At 49.7% G+C, this 26,559-nt stretch overlaps 1 protein-coding gene across 1 annotated transcript in view; it reads left to right on the top strand.

Moving 5' to 3' along the window:
* The window catches only part of LOC115077956 (vigilin-like), a 106,888-nt gene extending 88,036 nt beyond the window's left edge, over nt 1-18,852 (top strand). The window contains 3 exon segments of the mRNA XM_029580416.1: nt 238-354; nt 1,077-1,208; nt 17,221-18,852. Of these exon segments, the coding sequence (XP_029436276.1) occupies nt 238-354; nt 1,077-1,208; nt 17,221-17,313 (342 nt within the window). The 3' untranslated portion in view covers nt 17,314-18,852.
* Nucleotides 18,853-26,559: the final 7,707 nt, after the last annotated feature.

Here is a 26,559-nt window from a genome sequence, read left to right as displayed (position 1 = left end):
CTGCAACTGAAGAAGGTAGCACACTGGGTTATACTAGGTGTACATTAAAGCTTTTCTGTTTCCGTCTGTTGGTAGGGGAGAAAAACCCATTTGTCTGAATTGGTCTGGTATGACTTGAAATAAAATTAGCAGATAACCAATTTTTCCCTATTCTCTGCTAAGTGTGGAAAGTGCATCATTGTAGTTGAGGGGTATGCTAAGGTCTCCCTGTTCCACTCGCCCTCCTTCCCTCTGTAGGTTGACATCCGGTTTCCGCAACCTGGCTCCAGCGATCCTGACCGAGTCACTGTTACTGGCTTGCCGGAAGACGTGGATGATGCTATGGACCATCTGCTGAACCTTGAGGAAGAATATGTAAGTCTGCCAGGATACCCCTGTAGCAGTTTGAGAAAACCAAGGGCTGAAAACACTCTTCTCCAATACTCCCCCAAAACCTTTTAGAGCAGGGCCATTAAAACACCACTTGCTTTCTGGAATGTTTAAGGTAAAAGGAAGAGTGGAGCACCAAGAGTGTAGCATTCTGTTTACAAAATAAGACACTGTTAACAGAAATCCTGAGGATAATGAACGGTCTTCTGCCCAGAAGCCCTTGGTTGCCAGGCTCATTTTGGTCCCCTGTTTCTATGCTTGTCTGTGTCATTTCTGCTCCAAATCTGCACATCTCTTAACACCATCCTCCTATGTTGTCTGTTCTTGTACTGCCTTCCCATTTCATTAGCAACTACAGCCTGGAGTGTGGCTTGACTTTCCTCACTTACAAAAGCATCCATAAGGTGTATTGCTAGGTCCTTTCCTGACTGTAAAAGGCAGGAGAGGGGTTTGTGTCTGCCAGAACAGCTTTGGTTAATGCTTCTGGGAGCTGGGTGTCTGCTCTTCACTTTAGCTGGCCTCTAGGCCCATGCCTCGAATTTGTATCCCATGCTCCTGTGATTCAACAGGCAAAGTCAGAAACCTATTGTAGACTGTACTGTCTTCTACAAGGCCTTTTCCTCAGTTTCCCACCTTACACGGTTCCTGTGAGAGAGGACCCTCCATTTTACCAGTGACCCCCTCTGTTGTCCCTTTTATATGTATAGATGATGGATGTGGTAGAGACTGAGACCATGGTGGCTTACACAAAACCTCCATCCCGCTCCGAGGACGAGCCCCGAGGCCCAACCAAAGGATTCGTAGTCAGAGACGCTCCATGGAATGCTGCAGGGAACAAGGTAGGGGCAAAGGATCCATGTACAGTGCTGTTGTTCCATATCCAGGTAGCTGTGCTGCTACCCAGTGGTTACCTATGACAGACTAAACCAGTCCTGTTTCTGTCTCCCTTGCATGCATGCACTTGCACTTCCTGCTGTTCAGAAAGGAAATCCAGAACCACATTTAGTTTATTTTAATTGCAAATTTAACATAAGAAATTCCTTTTCCCTGTACGTACCCGGATCAGTCCAGACAGTGGGTTATGTCCACTGTGTTATTTCCAACTCCCAGTTGCTTTCCCTTGTTTTATTGTAAATTTTTACTTCCTCTAATTTTGGTTTAATGTTTTTAGCTGTTATCGTTAAAGTCTTTGTTCCCTGTAAACTGAGTTGATTTGATTTGCATCAAGAAAGTCGGTATAAAAAAAGCTTTAATTAAATAAATAAAATAATGTCCCCCTTCCAGCAGGTGGAGTCAGAGCAAAACTCAAAGGCTGGCCTCTTATAAGCTGGAGCGCCCTCTGTCCCTTCAGTATTTTCTGACTCCAGCAGGTGAAAGGTAGCAGTCCCTTCGGTCCTCCATCTTGCTTACAAAGGGGAACTTTTCTTTTTTCCTACTTATTTATCTTGAAGTATTTTTTTCTTGGATGGATCTCTTTAATTAAAAAAAAAAACCAAAACTTTATAACAAATTTTACTCCCTCAGCTCTAGGCTCCAACTTGCAAGTGGAGCCAGTGGTTCTTTTCTTTTCTTTCTGGGGGTAAGTGCTGTTCCTTTTTATTACTTTCAGGTCTAGCTTTTTCTTCTGGAGTGAGTTCAGGGGTGCACGCTGGTGGTCCAGCCTCTTCCCCCCCCCCCCCCCCCCCTCAACAACATAGTGCCCTGCCCTGAGAGCTCATTGCCTCGGGGCAGTGTTTCCAGAGAAGCGTTATTCCTCTGGTTTTTTCAGGCTTCTATTTATTTATTTATTTATTTATTTATTTATTTATTTTTATATACCGATGTTCCTGTAAAGAATACATATCGCACCGGTTTACAAGGAACTGAACAACAAGGCTTCTAAGCCTTGTTGTTGCTCTGCTAGCAGACACCTGCTTCCCGCTCCAGTCAGCCTATAGTCGGCGGCTCTGCCGAACAGCCATGCCACGCCCGTCTTGTTGCTGCGCCTGTGGAGAGCTGGGTTCGCAGCTCTCCAGGGAGGGTATTTGCATGAGTTGTCTCCCCAGCGGGGAGGGTTCCTCATGAGCGGCTGGGCGTCTTCTTTTGTGCTCGCAGGCGCATCTCGCAGTGAGGCCGGCCCCGTTCCCGCCCAGCGCAGGAACGGCGGCCATTTTGGATTCCCTGCCACCAGGTCCCACGCAGCCAGGCCCTGACTCGGACCTCGATTTTCCACCGGACCTCACTCCAGTGACTCCCCCGGACTCGGAGCCGCAGCCTCCTTCAACTCAGCCCGTGGGAAACCCCCCCTGGAGTTTGCTCCGGGCTCTCCCCCTGGTCCTTTTTCCACTGATTTCATTTTATTGTTACACAGTGCATATTTGGCCAGCATGAGCCACCAGCAGGGCTCTGCTGTGGAACCTCTACCTCCCAAAGTAATTCGTTGATCATATCCAGGCTGTGGTCAGCTTTCTGGATCCCAGGATGATGTGAGGATCTCCCAACCAGGGGGGTACTCTAGGAACCAGTCAGTCCCTGGCCCCCCCTGGAGCAGGGGGACAGCAACCAGCTCCTAGGATACAGGTAGAACCACCTTTATCCGCTCCGGATGATCCAGACACGGATGACCTTTCTTCTCCCGTGCAGGTGGAAGGGGATGACCCAAGGGTCCTGCGTCTCTTTCAAAGGGACGAGTTGGACCCCCTGATTCCTCACGTCCTAGCCGAGCTGGACATAGATACCCCTCTGGACCCTCCTGCTCCTACTGCATCATCCCGGAAGAGCGACCCACTCCTCGCCGGTCTGCGCCCTCTTTCTCGAACTTTCCCTTTCCATCCTGTGCTTCTGCAATTGTTGACTAGAGAATGGGATTCACCGGAGTATTCTCTCAAGGTGGGCAGAGCTATGAATGAGCTTTACCCTCTACCTGAAGAGTACCCGGAGCTCCTGAGGGTCCCTAAAGTGGACGCGTCTGTGTTGGCGGTTACGAAACGCACCACGATCCAGTTACTGGCGGAACGGTCCTAAAGGATCTGTAGGACCGGAAGTTGGAAGTCTACCTCAAACGGATTTTTGAGGTGTCTGCTCTGGGGGTCTGGGCTGCCGTCTGCAGCTCTCTCATGCAGCGAGCAGGGCTTTGTTGGCTACAGCAACCTCTCAGTGCGCAGGATTTGCCGCCCGAGGAAGCTCAGCAGGCTGAGGGCCTGGAAGCAGTCATGGCGTATGGGGCGGACGCTCTTTATGACCTCCGGGTCCTTGCCAGGTCCATGGTTTCAGTGGTCTCAGCCAGGTGGCTCCTTTGGCTTCGCAACTGGTTGGCGGATTCATCTTCCAAGGCACAATTGGGATCACTTCCTTTTAAAGGAAAACTGCTTTTCCCTGAATGTACCAGGATCAGTCCAGACGGTGGGTCATGTCCCCCGTCCAGCAGATGGAGTCAGACAAGAACTTCAGAGGGTGCTGCCACATAAGCCAGCACAACCAGTCTCCCTCTTCAGTATCTTTCTGACTCCAGCAGATAGGAGCAGGGGAACAGTCGTTCCCCGGCGAGGACTTGGAACAGCTCATCAAGTCACTCGGGGAGAACAAAGTCCATAAGCTACCAAAAGATCGGCCAAGGACCTTTCGGGCCTTCAGCTCTTCCAGATCTCGCTTCCATGGGCAACGATGGTTTCGTCAGACCAGACCTCCAGCACAAAGGCCACCTTTCTCACGCTCTCAGTCCTGGTCTCATCCCTTTCGTGGCCGGAGAACAGTTCAAGACAACCTCCCTCACGGGGCTCCTGCCAAGTCTTCCCAATGAAGGCTTGCTGACCCACTCTTCCTTTCCCAGGATAGGTGGCCGCCTGTCTTTCTTCTACGAGGAGTGAGTCAAGATCACCTCAGATCAATGGGTCTTAGACATTTTATGACACAGCTACGCTTTGGAGTTTGCTCGACCCCTAAGGGACAGGTTCCTCTTCTCCCCCTGCGGAAGCATTCAGAAGCAGGCCATGGTCCAACAGACGCTCGACCACCTCTTGGCCCTCGGGGCCATCCTCCCAGTGCCATCGAGGGAACAAGGATTAGGCCATTATTCTGTCTACTTCGTGGTACCCAAGAAAGAAGGCTCCTTTCGTCCCATCCTGGACTCAAGCTGGTCAACAAGGCTCTCAAGGTGCCTCACTTTCGTATGGAGACTTTACGGTCAGTCGTGGCGGAGGTGCACCGCGGGGAGTTCCTGACCTCCTTGGACCTGGCGGAGGCATATCTCCACATCCCCATCTTCAAAGCACATCAACACTTCCTGCGTTTCAAGGTCCTCTGCCAGCATTTCCAGTTCCAGGCCTTACCGTTCGGGTTGGCGATGGCTCCCCGCACCTTCACCAAGATCATGGTAGTGGTGGCAGCTGCTCTATGTCGGGAAGGAATCTTAGTCCATCCCTACCCATTTTTAGATGGAGACCGTAAGGACGGTCATAGCGACGGTTCGTACAGGGGAGTTCCTTACCTCTCTCGACCTGACGGAGTCCTACCTTCACATCCCGGTCCGCCAGGAACACCAGAGATTTCTTCGTCTCAACATCCTGGGAATACATTTTCAGTTTCGAGCACTCCCATTCGGTCTCGCCACCGCACCACGCACATTTACCAAGATCATGGTGGTAGTGGCAGCCTTCCTCCAGTGGGAGGGAGTCCTAGTCCACCCATACCTGGACGACTGGCTCGTTCAGGCAAAGTCTGAGGACCTGTGCATGATAGCAGTCAACCGGGTCTTGTCTGTTCTTACCTCCCTTGGGTGGATAGTCAATTTCTCAAAGAGCAACCTCTCAGGTCCTCGAATTTCTCAAAGCCCTCTCAGGTCCTCGAATTCTTAGGAGCATGCTTCGACACTCGTGTGGGCAAAGTTCTGTTACCCGAGGCCCGTGCACTCAAGCTCATGGGTCAAGTTCAACATCTATTATCTCTCACTGTCCCCACGGCCTGGGATTATCTCCAGGTTTTGGGCACTATGGCTTCAACAATAGATTTGGTTCCCTAGGCCTTTGCGCATATGCGTCCTTTGCAAAAAGCTTTGCTATCCCGCTGGAAGCCGGTCTCGGAGGAGTTTGACACCCTTACCACTTTCCGATGTTACCATCGACAGCATGCAGTGGTGGTTCTCTCTCGCCCACCTGTTGCAGGGGATGCCCTTGCAGACACCTCAGTGGATTGTTGTGACAACGGATGCCAGCCTCTCTGGCTGGGGAGCGGTGTGTCATAATCAGTCTACCCAGGGACGATGGACCCTAATCCAGTCTCAGTGGCACATCATTCGTCTGGAGACCCGAGCGGTCCGTCTGGCTCTCAAAACTTTTCTGCCCTTGATCCATTGCAAAGCTGTGCGAGTCCTCTCTGACAATTCCACCACGGTAGCTTACATCAATTGCATGGTGGGCACCAGGAGTCGTCCGGTTGCCCTGGAAGCCAGCAAGCTGCTAGCCTGGGTGGACGCCATCTGGAACGGCTAGCGGCCTCCCACATTGCAGAGAAGGAGAATACTCAAGCCGACTTCCTGAGTCGTCAGCATCTAGACCCCGGAGAATGGGAGTGGTCCAGAGAGGCGATGGATTTGATTGTGCACAAGTGGGGGGGTCCCTCACTTAGACCTGATGACTACTCTGAGCAATGCAAAGGCTACCAGATTCTTCAGCCGCAGAAGGGAGCACTGCTCAGAAGGAGTGGATGCACTGGTCCTACCCTGGCCTCATGATGTTCTCCTTTACGTGTTCCCACCTTGGCCTCTGGTGGGAAAGGTACTCAGAAGAAAAGAACTCCACAGGGAGCCGGTCATCCTCGTGTGCCAGAGTGGCCTCGGAGATCGTGGTTCGCAGATCTGGTGAACTTCGCTACGGACGGTCCTCTCCATCTTGGCCATCTGCCAAACCTGCTCCGACAGGGTCCAGTATTTTTCGATCAGGCGGATCGCTTTTGTATAGCAGCCTGGCTTTTGAGTGGCGGTGACTAAGGAAGAAGGATTATAAGGAGGAGGTTATCTCCACTCTGTTGCAGACCCGTAAGGCTTCTACCTCTCTGGCTTATATTCGGGTATGGAGAGTGTTTGAGAGTTATGTGCGCTGAGTCCGGAGTTCCGGCGCGTAAGGCTTCGGTGTCCCAAGTTCTCTCCTTCCTGCAGAATGGTCTCTCCAAAGTTTTGTCTTTCAATTCCTTGCGGGTACAGGTTTCGGCGCTCGGTTCCCTCCTTGGGTGGGTCGATGGTTACGCGTTGGCGACCCATCCGGATGTCATTCGGTTCCTCAGGGAGGCTAAGCACTTGAACCTGCCTGTCCGGGCTACTTGTCCGTTGTGGAGCCTTAACTTGGTTCTCTGCGTTCTTTGCAAGGCACCCTTCGAACCCCTTCGGCGAGCCACACTTAAGGATCTGACCCTTAAGACTGTCTTTCTGGTCTCTATTTCCTCAGCCAGGAGAGTGTCCAAGCTCCAAGCCCTGTCCTGTAGGGATCCTTTCCTTTGCTTTTCTGATTCAGGTGTTTCCCTCCAAACAGTTCCATCCTCCCTGCCGTAGGTTGTATCCTCCTTTCATGTAAATCAGTCAGTGGAGCGTCCTACTTTTTCTCCAGAGGACATTGCGAACACTCCTGGTGGAGATCTATGGCGCGTTGATGTAGGGTCCTACTGCAATATTTGCAGGTGACGAATGATTTTCAAGTCTCTGATCATCTCTTACAAAGGCTTCTAAAGCTACTATCACTCGCTGGCTAAAAGAGGCGATTGCGTTGGCGTATAATTGTCGGGGCCGGTCGGTTCCTGAGGGCTTAAAAGCTCACTCTTTACGTTCTCAGGCTACCTCTTTGGTTGAAGAGTCTATCAGTCTCGCCGCAAGAAATCTGGGGAGCAGCTACTTGGAAAATCCCTACCTACCTTTACACATCATTATCGTCTCGATGTTCAGGCGCCAGTCTTTGGTTCTTTCAGCAGACAGGTACTTCGAGCGGGACTGACTCGGTCCCACCCTGATTAGGGACGCTTTGCTACATTCCACTGTCTGGACTGATCCAGGTACGTACAGGGAAAGGAAAATTGGTTCTTACCTGCTAATTTTCGTTCCTGTAATACCACGGATCAGTCCAGACTCCCGGCCTGACTACATCTACATTGCTACATCTGCTTGGAGTTTTTCTTTCACAGGCTCTTTTTGGGATTCTCTACTTCCTATTTGAGCTTTAAGACACTACACTGGAAGTTCATCCGAATTGTAAGACACCAGAGGTATCTGCAATATATATATTGATAGCTGTGTAAGAGCATTTTTCATACAGGTTTGAATTTCATGTTTCATTTTGATAGTTACAGTTTACTTGCTTGATCTTATCCTGGTTCTCTATGCTACTTTGGATGCTTTGAAATCGATTATACTGAAGGGACGCAGGGTGAGCACTGCCCTGATATGGGATACCTTTTCAGGTTTTTCTTTGTCTTCCTCTGCTGGACAGGAGGCTCAACCCACTGTCTGGACTGATCCGTGGTACTACAGGAATGAAAATTAGCAGGTGGTAACCGATTTTCCTGTCCTTCTGCCCACCAGTCAAGAACATGTGGGTATATTTCTCTCATCCAGCAATGAAGGCAGAGTTGGTCTTTTTTTTTTTTTTAAATCACTTCTACATATGACATCATTAGAATCCTACCTGCCAGTGTTCTCTGCCTCCAGCTACAAAGAGGGCGGTTGGTTATCACACTTCTAAAGTTTTTTTTTACAATTAATTTTTTGTTTTTTTGAGCTTAACAACCTTTATGTTGCTGTTTTCAGAGTTGCTATATTAACCCTTGGCCATGCACCTGCGAATCGGATCTCCTGCAGATTAGGGAGCCACGCTCTACTCGCGTTCCTTCTGACGTTTATATTTCACTCATTTTCTTTCAGTGTAGCAGCTTTTGAGCATAACTTAAGCAGCTTACCTTACCTCCTTTCACTTCATAAGCAGCTCAGCATCTATCTGCCTGTTCCCTGTATGTACCCGGATCAGTCCAGACTGGGTTTTGCCTCCCTTCCAGCAGATGGAGACAGAGAAAAACTGAGAGCTCCCCCTCTTAATCCGGTGTGCCACCTGCAGCTCAGCCTCAATCTCCCTGTTTTTTTCTACATCAGAGGTGCACTTCCTGTAGCAATTCAAACTGCTTCCTGAGTCATCTAAGCTGCCCTTTTCAATGGATCAGTCAGGTAATTCAACAAAAGTAGGAGTTTTTCAAAATCTTCCTTTGAACCGCACAAATTTACTTCAAAGTCTGTGCATTTAAAAAAAAAATCTTCAGCGGCTTCAGTTGCCCTGCATAGCGACACCGTTGGAGCCAGTTGCGCAACGGTTGCTAGGAACACGGCAGACATCTTGCCGCTTCCTCGTGATGCTTCAAGAGTTCGAAGAGACAGTGTTTCAAGCTAAGTCGCTGCGTTTATCTCCTGAGTCTTTTTTGTGCCACAGTGTACTCCAGAAAAGGATACAGGTATTTACATTCCTGATTTCTTTAACTTTCTACACCAGGCTTTCCAAGCTTTAAAAGAAAACCATGAAAATGCAGCCATTAGAAACAAGTTAGCTTGTGAAGGGTCATTGCCTAATATTAGGAAAAAACCTGTTCCTGTTCATACCCCAGATCAGTCCAGACAAGTGGGTTTATGCATCCCTACCAGCAGATGGAGGCACTCTGTTTTTCCTCCGAGTCATAAGGAAAATAGAGAAGGAAGTGGCATTTGTAGTTCTTGTGGTACCAGATTGGCCAAGAAGACCATGGTTTGTGGATCTGAAGCGGCTAGTGATAGACTAACCATTACGCCTACCAGCATTCCTGTTTGAACCCTGGATCAGTCCAGATGAGTGGGTTTATGCAACCCTACCAGCAGAAGAAGGCAGAGAACAAGACTTTGAGACAGCGGCAAGTGCGATCACAGAGGCTTTCTTTATTTTTGGACCTGACCGTGTGTAAAGGCCCGACCATCCCGACATGCCGGCTGCCACGCAGCATGGCAAACTGCCACCACTGCGGTTTGAAGCAAGTTCGCCTCGACGCAACCTAGTTTTGCCGCGAATGTGCCTGGGAGGAGGGGGGGGTTGAGACCTCAGCAGCACACCTGGGGAATGGCGCAAAGGTGCAGGCAGCTGGGATGGCTCTGGGGAGGGGGGGGCAGAGGAGCTGGCGGCCATTTTGGAAGCATATGCTGAAGTGCAGGTTGCCATTTCTGAGCCCCGGGATTCTCCCCCCACACTTTTGCCTGTGGGAAAGGACCTGCTGGTGGCAGGGGATAGGGAGGGGCTCGTGAAGAAGCTGATCAGGGATCTTCCTCCTCTGACCTGGAGGCTTTTTCCACAGGGTTTGTGCTTCTCCATAAGGCTTATTAAGCCAGGAAGGAGCTAGGGGCAAAGAAACCCTTGCCTAGGCAGTCCCGGATGGCCAAAAAGGCTAGAGGGCCCATGGAGTCAGGAGGGATCCTGCGTATGCTGGAACTCAGGTGCGCCCTGGAGGAGGATGATTTGTCAGCCTGGATGATCCTGAATACCTTCAGAGGGGTCTGGTGGGACCGGACAAGGACCCTGTTGGAGCCCTGGGAGATCCGGGGCAGCACCCAAACCAGGATCCAGTGGATGCTTTGGGCGACTTCATGCAGGATCAGGACGCTCAGGACCCAGATGCTGTTCCAGTCATGGAAGGAGGTGACCCGTGAGTGGTTCGGCTGCTCAGGAGGAAGTGGGTCCATTGATTCCCCAGTTCTGGAGGAGCTCGGGATGAAAGTCATCCAGGAAGACTCAGACAAAGAAGGGGAGGGGTTGCGGGGGACCTCCTACCACTTTCCCATTGCCAAAGTAGGTGAAAAAGTTGGTGGATCGGGAATGGGAATCTCCCGAGGCGGGCCTGAAGTCGCTAGGGTTATGGGGAATCTATATCCCTTGCTGGAACAGACCTTGAAATCATGGCAAATTCCCAAGGTGGATGCAGCCGTGTCAGCGGTTACTAAAAAGTTAGTGCCATGGGCTTTTGCTCTCATGAGTCCTCTGCAGGGGGGGCTCTGTTATCCTGTTGAAATCCGCTGTCTGAGAATTTCAGCTTCCTTTACCATTGCCAGAGGATGCCAGGTCAAGTCTTTCGTGGTGGCTGTCACGGCACAATCAGGAGAAGGGAATGAATCTGGAAATTCACGACTAGGTACTGGTAACCACAGATGCCAGTCTCTCCGGACAGGGGGCAGTTTGTCAAGGGAAACTGTCCCAGGGTCAATGTTCACCAGAGGAGGCAGCTTAGTCATCAATCGACTAGAAACCAGGGCGGCGCGCAAGGCCTTGTTGGTGTTCCTTCCGCTCATTCGGGACAAGTCTGTGCAAGTATTTTTGGGCAATGTGACGATGGTAGTGTACATCAATCATCAGGGCGGAATGAAGAGTCTAGTGACGCTGAAGGCACAGGAGCTGTTCATGTGGGCAGAGAAACATCTGGTGGGACTAGCTGCTTCTTATGTGTGAACGGAGTGGACAACGTGCAGGCAGACTTACTCAGCAGACAGCATCTAGATCCGGAGCAGTGGGAGTTGTCGGCAGAAGCTTTCACTTTGCTGCAAACAAGGTGGGGCAAATCAGTAATAGACCTCATGGCGACTCCAGCAAATGTGAAAGCGGATTACTTTTTCAGTTGCAGACAGGAGGTCGGATTGGAGGGCATAGACGCTCTCGTGCAACAGTGGCCAACACACCTCTTGCTGTACCTGTTTTTTTCGTGGCCGCTCATAGGACAAGTGCTGCGGTGCATCGAAATTCATCTGGCAGAGTGATTCTGATGGCGCCCGAGTGGCTGCATCTACTGTGGTTTATGGACCTTCTGTGTCTGGCAGTAGACTGGCCTGTTCGCTTGGCTCATCTCTGAGTGACTTAGACAGGGACCCGTATTTTCAGATAAGGATGATCACTTCGTCTAGCGGCTTGGCTTTTGAGAGGCAGTGGCTCCGTTTGAAGGGATATTTGGAGCCGGTGATTGCAATTGCTTCAGGCGAGGAGACCTTCCGCTTCAATGGCTTGTGTCTGTTCCCTTTACGTACCAGGATCAGTCCAGACTGCTGGGTTATGCCTCCCCTCCAGCAGATGGAGTCAGAGAGAAAACTGAAAGCACCCCCTAGATATACTGGTGTGCCACCTGCCATCCTTCAGTATTTCCTCTGACTCCAGCAGATTGAGAGGCATAACCTGCGGTCCTGTCTGTTCTGACTAAAACAATCTTTCAGGTGTTCTTTATGATTTTTATAACTGTGCTGGCTAGATCAACTGGTTTTATTCTCTTCCTTGCTTAGTGTAAAAAAAAAAAAAGTTGATATTTTTGTAGCAGTTGTTTGTTGGTTTTGCTAGCGCAGCGTACAGGCAGGCACTGAGAGCTTGGCTCTCATTGTTTTACCCGGATTAGTGTCCCTTTTGGTCTTGGGGGAAAGTTTACCGGTGGGCCGGTCACCCTCCCCCCCCCCCCCCCCCCCCCCGAAGTACAGTGATTCCAGACTTTGATCTGAAGAGGGCTTTACTTGAAAAAAAAAAAAAGAGAGTGAATAAAAAGTGGATGCAGGACACATAAGCCCTGTTGGTAGCAGGCAGTGATCCATTTCCAGCCCTAGCCTGCCGCGCTGGTAATTAGCCTGACCAGGGACTCTGGAGGGGTTGGAGGTTTTCACCCGGCGTTAGAGGCGCTTGCACAAGGCTCCTATTTTTGGCGCGCTTTTCTTCTGCCTCCTCGATGCCGCGTTCTTCGGCCTGCGGTAGGGCGGGGGCGCGACTCTCCCGGGAGGGTCTCTGCTCCCGCTGCATTCCCAGGGGCGGGGGACCCTCCTGGGGGCCGAGCGCAGCCTGCAGCGGCGCGGATCCGTCCTCCTCTGCGCGGCTGAGGAGGCTGTCGGTGCCGCGATCGTCGGCCCCGCCTCCCAGTGAGGGGGAGCCAGCGGCCATCTTGTCCACGAGGCAGCATGTTGATTCTTCCTCTGAGGAGGAGGATTTTCCTCCGCTTTCACCGCCGGCTTTGAGTCCTCATAGTGGCTCCGAATTTGATGCCCCAAGAGCCCCCCCCCCCCTCCGGTGCGTCCCGTGGGGGGATCAATTAAAAGGAAGGTGCCTTTCTCCTCCAAGTTTGTGCTGTTGATGCACCAGGCTTTTTTGGAGGCAGAAGCAGGCTGGGAGCCAGTCGAACCCCCCCCCCCCCCCTCTAAAAGTGCCTAAGGTGTCCTCGGTGCAGGACAAATCGGGAGACCAGGAAAAGGCTGAAGCTCCGGGCAAATCAGGAGCTTGTTCCCTTGGGGGTGCCGACGATCCAGGGTTCCCGGATCTCACCCAGGGCTCACCGGATGGGGCAGGGGCCGACATCTCCGACGTCTCTCGAAGGGGACTTTTACGCCTGTTTGGCAGGGACGAGCTGAACTATTTGATTCTTCATGTTTTGAAGGAGCTGGAGATCCCAGCGCCGCAGCAGGACACGGATACTTCCACTGGGGACGTAGTTATGGCGTGTCTGAGAGCCCCCCCGCAAACCTTTCCCTTGCACTCTAAGGTATTACAGATCGTATCTAAGGAATGGGAGGTTCCAGAGGCATCCCTGCGCGTTAGCAGGGCAATGAATAAATTATATCCTCTGCTCTCGGATTCGTTAGAGATTTTAAAGGTCCCTTCGGTGGACTCGGCAGTCACTGCAGTGGTTAGGCATACTACCATTCCCGTCACGGGAGGGGTAGCCTTGAAAGATCTCCAGGACCGGAAGTTAGAGGTCCTATTAAAGCGCATTTTTGAGATAGCGGCTTTAGGAGTCCGGGCTGCGGCTTGTAGCAGTATGGTCCAGAGGGCCACACTGCGCTGGGTGCAACAATTACTAACCACCCAAGAACTCCCGCCGGAAGAGGCCGGAGCAGGCCAATTGTGTGGAAGCGGCGGTTGCTTATACAGCGGATGCCCTGTATGAATTGCTAAGGACCTCGGCCCGCACTATGTCCTCGGCTGTTGCGGCCAGACGACTATTGTGGCTCCGTCGTTGGTCAGCAGATGCCTCTTCTAAGTCGCGACTAGCTTCTTTTCCCTTTAAGGGGAAGTTGTTGTTTGGTGAGGAGTTGGATCAACTCATCAAAGACTTGGGAGGCAATAAGGTGTATAAGTTGCCGGAGGACAAGCCCTGACAATTGCGGTCTTTCGGAAACACGCGGTCCTGATTTCGAGGGCAACGCCGGTTTCGCACGGGAAGGGGTGGATCTTTTCCCCAAAGGCAGCAGGGCCCCAGGTCTCAGTCTTGGACTCCTTCCTTTCGAGGCAGACGACCACAACGAATGGGTTCCTCGCAGGGTTTGGCCACAGGCAAACCTGCGCAATGAAGGCGCGCAGGCCCATTCCTCCTTCCCACGCATCGGAGGCCGGTTATCCCAGTTTTGGGAGGAATGGGTCAAGATCACTTCAGACCAGTGGGTCCTCGACGTGGTGCGTCACTGTTACGAGTTGGATTTTGCTCGGCCCCTCCGGGATCTTTTTATGATATCTCCTTGCGGTCCACCGGAAAAGCAACTGGTAATAGGCCAAACCATGGCCCGGTTACGATCCGTGGGGGCAGTGGTGCCCGTTCCGCCGGACGAGACCAGAACAGGTCGGTATTCCATTTACTTCCTGGTTCCAAAGAAGGAAGGTACGTTCCGGCCAATTTTGGATTTGAAGAGAGTAAACAGGGCCTTGCGCGTTCCCCGTTTTCGCATGGAAACTCTTCGATCTGTTATTGCGGCCGTCCACAGGGGAGAATTTTTGGCTTCTTTGGATCTGGCCAAGGCGTATCTTCACATTGGGATCAGGGAGCGCCACCAGAGGTACCTGAGGTTCATGGTGCTCGGGGAACACTTTCAGTTTTGCGCCCTCCCGTTCGGGTTAGCCACAGCTCCGAGTGTGTTTACCAAGGTTCTCGTCGTAGTCACAGCCTTCCTGCGCCGTCAGGGAGTATTGGTGCATCCCTACCTCGACGATTGGCTTATCCGGGTGAAGTCGGAGGACTCGTGCAAGCGAGCAGTCCAGGTGGTGGTTCAGCAACTGCAGTCGCTAGGTTGGGTAGTCAACTTTGCAAAGAGCCAGCTGGTTCTGAGTCAGTGTTTGGAATTTTTGGGAGCACGTTTCGATACCTTGGTGGGCAAGGTATACCTGACTCAGCAGAGACTGGAGAACCTGATGCTTCAGGTACAGAACCTACTGGATCTCCCCTTACCTAACAGCATGGGATTATTTGCAGGTCATTGGACATATGGTTTCTACTCTGGAAATGGTGCTGTGGGCTTTTGCGCATATGCGTCCTTTGCAAACCGCTCTTCTTTCTCGCTGGGACCAGAAAACCGGGGATTACGGTGCCCAGTTGCCGCTGATGGAACCGGCTCGGTCCAGTCTAGCTTGGTGGTTGATCCCGGACCACCTCTTGCAGGGGGTAGATCTCGATCCTCCTCAGTGGGTGGTAGTGACGACGGATGCCAGTCTAACGGGCTGGGGAGTGGTCTGTCAATCAAGAGCGGTACAGGGAACGTGGTCCCCTCGCCAGGCCTCTTGGTCCATCAACCGTCTGGAGACCAGAGCGGTACGTCTAGCCTTGCGCCACCTTCTGCCCCTGGTACGCGGTCGGGCGGTTCGAGTCCTCTCGGACAACGCAACCACAGTAGCATATATAAATCGCCAGGGCGGTACAAGAAGTCGACCGGTGGCGACCGAAGCAGCGTTGTTGATGACCTGGGCGGAGCGTTATCTGTCCCGCATCGCGGCCACCCACATTGCAGGCGTAGACAACGTTCAGGCGGATTATCTCAGTCGACAACACTTGGACCCCGGAGAGTGGGAGCTCTCGGCCGAGGCAATGAGTCTCATCACCCTACGATGGGGGATTCCGCACCTAGCCCTGATGGCGACTCGGCACAATGCAAAGGCGGCGCGTTTCTTCAGCCGAAGGCGAGAGCACGGGTCGGAAGGAGTGGATGCACTCGTGCTTCCATGGCCTCGTCACGTCCTCCTCTATGTATTTCCTCCATGGCCTCTGATCGGCAAGGTGTTAAGACGCATAGAATCGCATCGTGGTCGGGTGATTTTAGTGGCCCCGGAGTGGCCAAGAAGACCATGGTTCGCGGATCTGGTTCAATTTGCGACGGACGGGCCTTTACGTCTGTCATCTTCCGAACCTCCTTCGGCAAGGGCCGGTATTTTTAGATCTGGCGGATCGCTTTTGTCTGGCGGCTTGGCTTATGAAAGGAGACAATTAAGGAAAAAGGGTTATTCTGAGCCTGTCATTTCCACACTCCTTCGGGCACGGAGGCCCTCTACTACGTTTACTTATGCTAGTGTGGAAGGTGTTTGACTCCTGGTGCGGTGTCTCGAAGATTGCGCCACGCCGGGCTTCTGTAGCTCAAATCCTTACGTTTTTGCAGGACTGCTTGAAGAAGGGTTTGGCTTACAGTTCTCTGAGGGTTCAGGTAGCAGCTCTGGGGTGTTTGAGAGGAAAGGTTGAAGGGTCCTCTCTCGCCTGTCACCCAGACGTAGCATGCTTTTTACGTGGTGTTCGGAACTTGCGTCCTCCGCTGCGGCCTCCTTGCCCGTCTTGGAATTTGAATTTGGTTCTCAAAGGCCTCAATGCGGCCCCCTTTGAGCCTCTCAGGCGGGCCTCCTTAAAGGATTTAACTCTCAAGACGGTGTTTCTCTTGGCGATCGCGTCCGCTCGTAGGGTCTCTGAGTTGCAAGCTTTTTCATGTAGAGAACCGTTCTTGCGTATTTCGGACTCAGGTGTGTCGTTGCGTACGGTACCTTCTTTCTTACCTAAGGTGGTATCGGCCTTTCATGTAAATCAGACGGCGGAATTGCCTTCCTTCTCGGCGACAGAACTACAGTCTTCTCAAGGGTCAGATTTGAGACGTTTGGATGTTCGTTGAGTGCTCATGCGATATTTAGAAGTTACCAATGATTTTCGACGGTCTGATCATCTGTTTGTCTTGTGGCATGGCCCCAGGAAGGGGCTTCAGGCGTCCAAAGTAACTATTGCCCGTTGGTTGAAGGGCTCGATCGCTGCCACATACATTGGTGGTGGTAAGGCTGTTCCTGAGGGGCTCAAGGCCCATTCTCTCCGTTCTCAAGCGACTTCGTGGACAGAAAGTCACCTGGTTTCGAGCCAAGAGATTTGCAGGGCGGCCACTTGGAAGTCGTTGCATACTTTCGCTCGACATTATCGGGTTGATGTTCGAGGGCCGTCACCTACTTCCTTTGGAAGCAGCGTACTTCGAGCGGGACTCTCGGGGTCCCACCCCATTTAAGTCAGCTCGGGTACATCCCAGCAGTCTGGACTGATCCGGGTACGTACAGGGAAAGGAAAATTAGGTTCTTACCTGCTAATTTTTGTTCCTGTAGTACCAAGGATCAGTCCAGACGCCCGCCCAGTAATGGTGTTTCAGGAGAGTCCGCTCGTAACAGTATCTTTTCCACTCTTTCAGGTATCGATAACTTGATACGGTAAGTGATTATTCATTTCGTTGCCTTTTTGGCTTTGTTTGCTTGGTTGGCTCAGTAGTGTTTGAGCAATGTTAATGCTTACTTTTTGCAGAGTTTTACTACTTGATCTAGCCAGTGGCCATAGTTAATTTTTGGCTATTTTTGGCGGAAGGATGATCCATTTCTTCTGCTTTGATATCAATTATACTGAAGGATGGCAGGTGGCACACCAGTATATCTAGGGGGTGCTTTCAATTAGCGGGAAATAACTCAATGTTTTCTTCTGTACATGCATCGGGGGTAAAACCAGGACTGGCTCAGCCTGTTGCAACTCCTAATCAACTTTCAGCCCAGGTCTCTTTCCCTTCCCTTTTAATCCTGGCTTCTCTTTTTCTGTCCCATGCAGGCCCCGGACATGAGCAGTGCAGAGGAATTCCCGGTCTTTGGCGCAGGAGTCACCCCCAAGCAGATGTCTGCCTGGGGCCCCAAGAAATTCTGAGCCCCAAATGGAAACAGGAAAAAAAAGGGGGGGGAAACCATAAAAACTCCTCCTCTCGACCAGCGTTTCATTCCCTATCGCCCCAAAACGCCTCAGATGACTGCAGACATTTTGGTGAAAATTTCTATAACCGCTGTCCTAACCTCTTGGAAGAATTCAATTAAAAACACCAAAAAAAAAGTGAATAGGGGGGTTTACCCCGGCCGTGGCGCACTCCTCTGTTGTGATCCTCGACACGCTCCGAAGACTAAGCCATACCTTCTTTCTGATTTCATTTTTTTTCCTAGCTCTTTCCTACCAAGATCCCATTCTTTGGTTATATTTATTTTGTTCTTTTTCTTAATTTTTTCTTTTAATTTTCTGAGCCAAAACAGTCCAGGCAAAAAGCACAGCAAAGAATGTGAGACGCTCTGTAAAGCAGATGGTTTAAAGTTCCTTCTGGGTAGTGCCTAGAGCATCCTTCTAGCACTGAGTCTCATTTCCAGGTTGCATCATGGAGTGGGGCTGTTTTCTCATGCCCCTCCCAGTCTCTTCCAGTTAAAGGTTCACTCCCAAGTTGTCCAGTCTAAGCCTGGGGGAGCTGTCTGATATCACACACACTTGCTGCTCTCTGATTAACTCCTGAATGTGTTGAGGTCCAAAGTGACATCACACCTTGCAGGAGCTTATCAGATCCAGTGTGTGCCCGGTAAATACATCATCAATCCTGCTGACCCAGGAAGGCCTGTCCACTGCAGCTTGCAGCTCCCCTCCTCAGGAGCTTCCATCAGTGGGCTGCTTATAACTTGTAACAGGCCCTGCATGTGCGACCAAAAGGAACTTCAAACAGAGCTACTGAGATGACATTTAAAACACCAGCGCTTGCTTGGACAATAGAGAATGCTGTGAACAAGGGTACTGAAAGGGCTTTGATTCAGTGACTTTATTTTTTAACTTTTGCTATTTTGTTTTTGTAGTACAGTGCTATCATGTTTTACTATGACCGTGTGTTGGTTCTTTTTGTTTTGTTTTTTTAAACCCCTCTTTGTCACGGCTTCCCACTGAATTCATGCCCGTGAGTCGCACTTTTGCATTGTCAGTCAAAAAATATATGCAACACTTGGGTTTTTTGTTCTTTATTTGTTTTCTTCTCTCTAGTCAACATTTTGATTCTGATTTTTAACATAATACTGTGACTCCTCTGGCTATCCCTTCTCTTTCATTCTCTTTCCATTTGTCATTTATTTATTTTGTCATTTTTGTAGGTCTGTCCCTTTTTATGTCACTTTGTCTTCTTTCTCTGCATGCTTCTCTTGTTTTGTTTTTCTTTTTCTCTCGCTGTAGCGATCAGATTACCAGCCCTGACTTATTGGAAATGTCTTGCATGACAGTGCAGAACTGTAGTGAAGCAGATAACAAGCTCAAAAAATTAAATATATTCAGATGAGAAAAAAACACTATTGGCCTTAAAATCTGACTGGGAAATATGCAACACTCTGTAGGTCACATGGTTGACTTGAACTTTTTTTTTTAAATTCCAAATAAAAATGGAATAAAAAAAAGGGGTGCGTACGTGAAGTTTTATGAGAGAGGTGCTATGCAAACGGTGAGCTGAAACAGCAGTTCCTGTCACTGAGAACGTTGGGTAAATCCCGTCAATATGATGTCTATCTTGTCACCCGGGAACCCAGGCAGACTTGTGCCCTGCTGGAAAGGTCTTTTAAGTAAATCTCTGCAGAACGGAGTCACCAGATGGCATCTGCTTGGTTATGCAGCATAGGGTGGGGGTATGATGTCATGGCCAGTATGGACTAATTTGGATAAGTGTGTGAGCCCAACTGCTCTCAAATAGGTACAAACCTTAAGAAGGGAAGAAGTTGCACTTATGACAGACTGGATGGTTCATGCTGCTGACAATCTTTCTGAATATTCTTGGGATGCAGAAGGAGCGAACAATCTGTGGGGTCCTAACTTGGACAAGGCCCTAAAGCCCTAAGTTAGTTAGCTCTGTTCCAGTGCAGAATGAGGAAGACTCCCCTCTCCATGTTACCATTTGTGAGGAAATTAGACCTTTATTTATTTATTATTTTTATATACCAACATTCAATCTGAGATATCACATCGGTTTACATTCAGATACTTGTAGGTATTTCCCTTTCTCACAGCACAAGCAGGATGGTAGTCCTCACATATGGGTGACATCACAGGATGGAGCCCAGTCACGGAACACTTTTGTCAAAGTTTCCAGAACTTTGACTGGCCCCTACTGGGCATGCCCAGCATGGCACTAACCCTGCAGCCAGCAGGGGTCCCCCTTCAGTCTTCTTTTTTCAGCGCAGCAGTACCCTCGCGGTTAAGGAGCTCTGCAGAGATTCCTGACAGGAATTTTCCTCACGGAATTACTAAAAGTTAATTTGCCCCACAGGGGTCCCTCCTTTAACTTTTTCAAGCCGCAGTACTCCGGTAAGTTTTTACCCGTTTTTTGTCGATTACCGTCGAGTTTGGCCCTCGCGGCCTACTGGCCGTCGACCGTACCACGGCTCAATTTTTTGCCATGGCGTCGGGGTTCCGTCGGTGCCCAGACTGTAATCGCACCATGTCCATCACAGACCCCCATAAAGTCTGTGCAATGTGTCTTGGACGAGAGCATGATGTCTTGACCTGCACCAAATGTGCCCTAATGACACCAAAAGGTCACAAGGCCAGAATGGAGAAGGTGGAACTTCTTTTCTGTGCTCAAACCCCGACTCTATCCATTGCGTCAACGTCGTCAGGATTGCCTCTCAAATCAAGTTATCCTGATCCAGACGGACAACCAGGTGGCCATGTGGTACATCATCAAACAGGGAGGCACGGGCTCCTTCCTTCTGTGTCAGGAAGCTGCACAAATATGGGTGGAAGCCCTATCCCATTCGATGTACCTCAGGGCCACCTGGTTGCCGGGAGTGGACAATGTGTTGGCAGACGAGCTGAGTCACATCTTTCAACCACACGAGTGGTCTCTCAACCCCTCAGTAGCAAACTCCATCTTCCAACAATGGGGATATCCTCAAATAGACCTCTTTGCGTCTCCTCAAAACCGCAAAGCAGAGAACTTTTGCTCTCTCATTTGCAGCAAACACTCTCAACCCAGAGATGCATTCTCCCTCTCATGGGCAACCGGTCTACTTTATGCATTCCCTCCATTTCCTCTTCTCTCGAAGACTCTCGTGAAATTACGTCAGGACAAGGGAACCATGATCCTGATAGCACCTCACTGGCCACGCCAAGTGTGGTTTCCAATACTGCAGGATCTCTCCATCCGCAGGCACATTCCCTTGGGAAAAGACCCGCTTCTGATCACTCAAAACGACGGGTGCCTCCGCCACCCCAATCTTCCAGCCTTGTCGCCGACGGCTTGGATGTTGAAAGGTTAATCCTTCAACCACTTAACCTTTCTGAACCAGTTTCCTGTGTCTTGATTGCTTCTCGGAAGCCTTCCACGAGAAAATCTTACTCTTACAAATGGAACAGGTTTACGTCATGGTGCTCTTCTTAGTCCAAACACGAAGTTTTTGGACTATCTCTGGCATTTATCAGAGTCAGGTCTAAAAACTTCTTCCATCAGAATGCATGTCAGTGCGGTAGCCGCCTTCCATAAAGGTGTCTGGGATGTTCCTATATCAGTACAACCCCTTGTACCACATTTTCTTAAAGGCTTGCTTCACCTCAAGCCTCCCCTGCGTCCTCCAGCCCCTTCTTGGGACCTTAACCTGGTTTTGGGTCGGCTCATGAAACCACCATTCGAGCCTCTTCACTCCTGTGACCTTCGATATCTCACATGGAAAGTGATTTTCCTTTTGGCAATCACTTCAGCTCGCAGAGTTAGTGAATTACAGGCTCTAGTTACCTATCCACCTTACACTAAACTTCTGCAGGGTCAGGCAGTACTCCGCACTCACCCTAAATTCTTACCCAAAGTAGTTTCGGATTTTCATCTAAATCAATCCATCATACTACCTGTCCCGTATACATTACAAAACCTTGACCATAATACACAAGTCCATCCACTCCCACAATTCCAACTGGCTCGACCTCCCTTTCACTGCCCCCCAGTCCACCCGAGCCACCAGATCTACCAACAAAGGCACCCTACATGTCCAATCCCTGAAAATGGCTCATCTCTCCTCTACCCGCGACCGTGCTATCTCTATTGCCGGTCCGGCTCTATGGAACTCTCTACCTGACCACATGCGCATTGAACCGTGTGCAATTAAATTCAAAAAGAAACTAAAAACACTTCTGTTCAACCATGCTTACCCAGAATAACTCTTCCATCTCCCCTCGTAGTCCCCCCCTCCAGGGGACTGCCCTCTCCTTATATTAAGGAGACTACCATTGTAAATTATAAATTGTATTCTCTGGTTATGACTTTCTTGTTTTATCTATCCTTCCTACTGCCTATTTATTTTACCCCCCTGCCCAGTTACATTCTCCTTGTTGAAATGTATTTTCCAAGCTTTAAGTTATTATGTGAACCGGTATGATGTACCCACTAATGCCGGTATATAAAAGTTTCTAAATAAATAAATAAAATACCTACCTTTTTTTCCCAGGCCCCATTCCAAGCCAGAGGAACAGGCTCTGCATACCCTTGACTGTAAATGGGCGCTAGCGTTCTACCTAGACCGTACAGCTGCCCACAGGGAAAGCACTCAATTGTTTGTCTCTTTCCATCCTAACAAGTTAGGGAAGCCTGTGGGTAAGCAGACTCTCCTCCTGGTTGGCGCACTGCATATCCTTTTGCTATCAGCAAGCAGGCATTCCTTTTCAAGACCGTGTTAAAGCGCACCTACGATCGGTGCCGCTTCCTGACATTTGCAGGGCTGCCACTTGGAGTTCTCTCCACACCTTTTCAGCCCACTATTGCTTGGACAAAGCCGGAAGACAAGATTCCATCTTCGGCCAGCCTGTCCTTCGTAACCTGTTTACAATGTGATGTACCATCACCCTTCCACCTGCCTGTTAGGGTTCAGGATGCCTTGACCAAATTTTATCCCAGTACTAGTGCTTTGCACACCTGGGTACATTTGGTGCATACTCGGACATCCTCAGCTCGGTACTCACCCATATGTGAGGACTACCGTCCTGCTTGTCCTGTGAGAAAGCAAATGTTGCTTACCTGTAACAGGTGTTCTCACAGGACAGCAGGATGTTAGTCCTCACGAAACCCGCCCACTGCCCCATGATGTTGGGTTCATAATGTTTTCTTATTTTATTTTTTGGCACTGCCTGTAGCTTTTAAACAAGACTGAAGGGGGACACCTGCTGGCTGCAGGGTTAGTGCCATGCTGGGCATGCCCAGTAGGGGCCAGTCAAAGTTCTGGAAACTTTGACAAAAGTGTTCCATGATTGGGCTCCATCCTGTGATGTCACCCATTTAAGTATAAAATTCAGCCCTGCTTAGCTACTTCAGAAATTCATGCTCATTGAATCGGTATTAAAAAAAGGAAAAACATCTTAAAAAAAAAACACTCCAGTACTCCTCGAGGGAATGAGTTCCTGTTCATACCTGTATCAGTCCAGACTCCGCCTCCCTTCCAGCAGATGGAGACAAAACGTTTCACTGACACTGCCAAATAACCTGCAGTCCCTCAGTATTTCTCTGACTCCCGCAGATGGTAGAGGTACAAACCTGGAGTCCAAAAAAAAAAGATAGTTTTAGGATTCCTCCCAGGCAGTTGCTAGGCTCTGCTGGTGCTATTCCTCCTGGGGCTAGTGACCTTTGCCTGGCACTGTCCTTTCATTGCCAGGAGTGGATAAGAGAAGAAAGTGAAAGCAAGCAGAGAGGCAGTGATGTAGCAGCTGGGAAGGCTGCAGGAGGTACTGGCTTAGGTTTTTTGCCTTGCTGGGGTGGGAGTACTTGGGCAGCAGTTCTTGGGTGGCACAGCTCGTCAGCCACATGGTCGGGCCTTTCGGTCTAGTGCATTTTTTTTGTTAGGTTGATGGACACCGCTCATGCGGCAATGCACATGCGTGGCTCTCACACACCGGGCTCTGCCTTCAATTCCTCTCTGGGGGAGAGGGTAGATCAAAGTAGGCAGAGGTTGCATCGGAATGGCAGGGAAAGCAGAAGGCAGGCACGGGAGCATCTCTGAATGCTGCAAGTACCCTCCCGCCGGGGGTGGGAACAGTGGCTATGTCATCAGCTGAAGAAGCTCCAGTACCTTTCAGGGGGTCAGAGGATCTCCCCAACCCCCCCCCCCCCCCCCCCCATATTGTCTCCAGTAGTGCAGAGGTCCGTGAACAGGAGGGAGTCTGATTCTGATGAAGAGGGGGACCTCTTTAATCAGAGGGCCCTGCAGTGTGTTCCTCTGAATTTGTGCTGCTTATGCATGAAGCATACGTGGCACGGAAAGCAGTGGGAAAACAGGTTGATAGGGCTCAGGGTTCCCTTGGACTGCGTCCTGGTAAAAAGCCAAGAAAGTCCAGGGATCAGTTTCCTAGGTGAGCTCTGGTAGTGTGGATGAAGGCTCTGGGGAATCCAGAGAGAGTTCTGCCAGCTGCCTCTCCGGACGTGGTTGTTTCTGATACTAGCCTAGATGTGGCAGAGCCAGATGAGGGGCTGGGTCAGGTACCTGATGCTGAAGGGGACGACCCTATTGGTGCCTCTTTCATAAGGAGGAACTGCGGCCCCTGATCCCTCATGCTGAGTTGGGGATCAAGGTTCCCCAGGAGGAATCTGATCAAGGAGTGGATCCAGTCATGGATGGCCTGAAGGGTCCAGCAAAAGCCTTCCCTTTTAACAAATTGGTGAAGCTCTGGACCCGCTATAGAAAACATGAGATTTCTTACTTGAGTCAGATGTGTACTCTGTGTTATAGGAACAGTCAGTAGGCTTTTATTTTGAGATCTTAGTGTTCGCTGAGGTGAGTATGGTTGTAATGTCACGCCTGTCAGACGGGATTGTTCTGGCAGCCAGTGCAGTGAAATCAGCGAGTGTAATGTGATAAAATTTCCTAGTTCCTAATAAAAGTGTAGATGAGGCATTTTGTAATAATTGTAATGGTTTTAAGAGAAATGTGGGAAGACCAAGTAATAGAGTTACAGTAGTCTAGATTTGAGAAAATGTTTGCAATACAATACGGAAGTCCTCGAAAGTTAATAAAGGTTTCAACCGATGTAATATGCACAACTTGGCGTAACCCGTATTAACTAATTTATTGATGTAAGTCATTGGCTTCAACCTCATGAATAGTCCCTCTATACTAACACAATGCAATTTTTTTCATCTTTGGGGCATTCCATAAGTAGACCACAGCTCCATTAAACCACAATTTGTTTTTACTGTTCAAGGAGGTTGGCACCCAGTTGTCTAGGGTTAGATCCATTCCCATGGAATCTAGGTCTAATGTACCCTTTATCCTGATACTGCTCATATCTAAAACTTCTCAAGAAAAAGTGTAGTGGAAATGATATGAATAGCACCCTTTCGGCCATGTGAAATGTACTTTCCATGGCTTCAGCATCCAGTATGCTTATTGCTAAAGTTTCTACCATAATACAGGGGAGCTTTTTTTTTTTCATCCCAACCTTCTGGCTCTAGCAGTCTTGGCATGGATATTGAAAGCAGGCTAGTCCATGCTATGCCTCTTCCCTTAGACATTAAGGAAGACATCTGAGCAGCAAGAAAGCCTTCACCATTTGGTGTACATCTCCAAAAAGAGGATATGTTTATCTGTCTGATCTCAATTTTGCTTCAATATCTGCTTAGCTTCTCCAAATCTGGATTGAAGACTCATTTTGATCAGAGTTCGCCTAAGTGCCATTGCAGCATATTATTAAACACCTTTGTCATCTCCATCCTCCAATTAAACTTCCTCCTACACCGTGGCTTTAGATGTTTAACTTGGTCAGCATTAGAAAACGTGGACCTCTGATTTATTTCCTGGAAAGTCTTATTTTTAATAGCACATAGGACGAGCAGCTTCCAAGCTTTAGCCCATGTTCCGTATACTCAAGACTTGAATGGGGTGGCATTAAGGACTCATCCAATGCAGTCTAGGATTGCTTGATTTAAATGAAACTGGGAAACTACCTTAAGTATAAAAACCAACCAACCAACCAACCACTATATACCAAATATATTATACTGATGTAGTGCAAGCTGCAACAACCCATGTGTGACTTTCTGTAGAGAGGGAAAGAAGAGAGAGCTATGGGTGATTGAATCTGCTGCTCTTAAGATGGCCAAACAGGTGCATAAAGTCGATGCCAAAAACCAGAAAGATGCTGGGCTGCATGGGGCGAGGAATGGTCAGCAGGAATAGGGAGGTGATATTGCCCTGGTGAGACCTCCCTTGGAATACTGTGCACAGTTCTGGAGACCGCACCTTCAGAAGGCTACAAACTGGTTGGAGCCAGGCCAGAATGACTACTAACGTGATCTTCATTCTAAAGTATATAGGCACAGACTTAAAGATCTAAACATGTGTAAGGGGGTAGATGCAGCAGTAACCTGAGGAAATATTGCTTTAGAGAGAGGGTAGAGGATGCATGCAACAGCCTCTGTGGAGAGGAGAACATTATGCAGAATTTAATACTTCCTTGAATTCAGATACTTTATATTGGTCAATAACAATATACATGACAGTCTTTAAGTAAGTAATTTAAAATGTAATACACAATTATTACTTTAAAGATGCAGACTTTTACATATTTTGAGCAGAATTTCCCTCCCCATTCACTGTGTAAGAGTGTCTCTTCCACCCTCTCGCCCTACTCCCCTGCCTGAGCTCCTTTCACTTTGCCCTCTTGGGCCCCACCTCCTTCCACTGCCACTATTCTCCCCTCCCTCTCTAGGCTCAACCTGTTCCACTACGTGCACACACACACACATCCCTTTACTCAGGCTCTCAGACTCCCTCCCTCTCTCGAGCAAACAAGCACCCTCACATACACCAGCTCCCACTCTCACACACCTAACGCTCACAATCTCCCTCCCATAGGCTCCCTTGCCTTAACACGTACACTGTCAGTGGGGCCTGCTCAATCTTTGCCACGTGTGGGACAGCCTCCATGCGCAGCACAGCAGGGCCTGTGCCATCTTCAGCAGGAGAGGGATGGCATCTGCTTGTGGCACAGGGGTGCCTGCCATATTCTGTGCACGAGGTGAATTCTGTGTGCTGCAGTAGCCCAAAATTCTCCCAGGGCTATTAAGTGGGGTAGATGGGATGTATAGTTTGTTTTTTTTCCTATACTACATTGCATTTCATGCTGCTGGCCTAA

Source organism: Rhinatrema bivittatum, chromosome 16 (genome assembly GCF_901001135.1).
Source record: "Rhinatrema bivittatum chromosome 16, aRhiBiv1.1, whole genome shotgun sequence".
NCBI classification, from domain to species: Eukaryota; Metazoa; Chordata; class Amphibia; order Gymnophiona; family Rhinatrematidae; genus Rhinatrema; species Rhinatrema bivittatum.
This window is presented reverse-complemented; position numbering and strand designations above follow the sequence as displayed.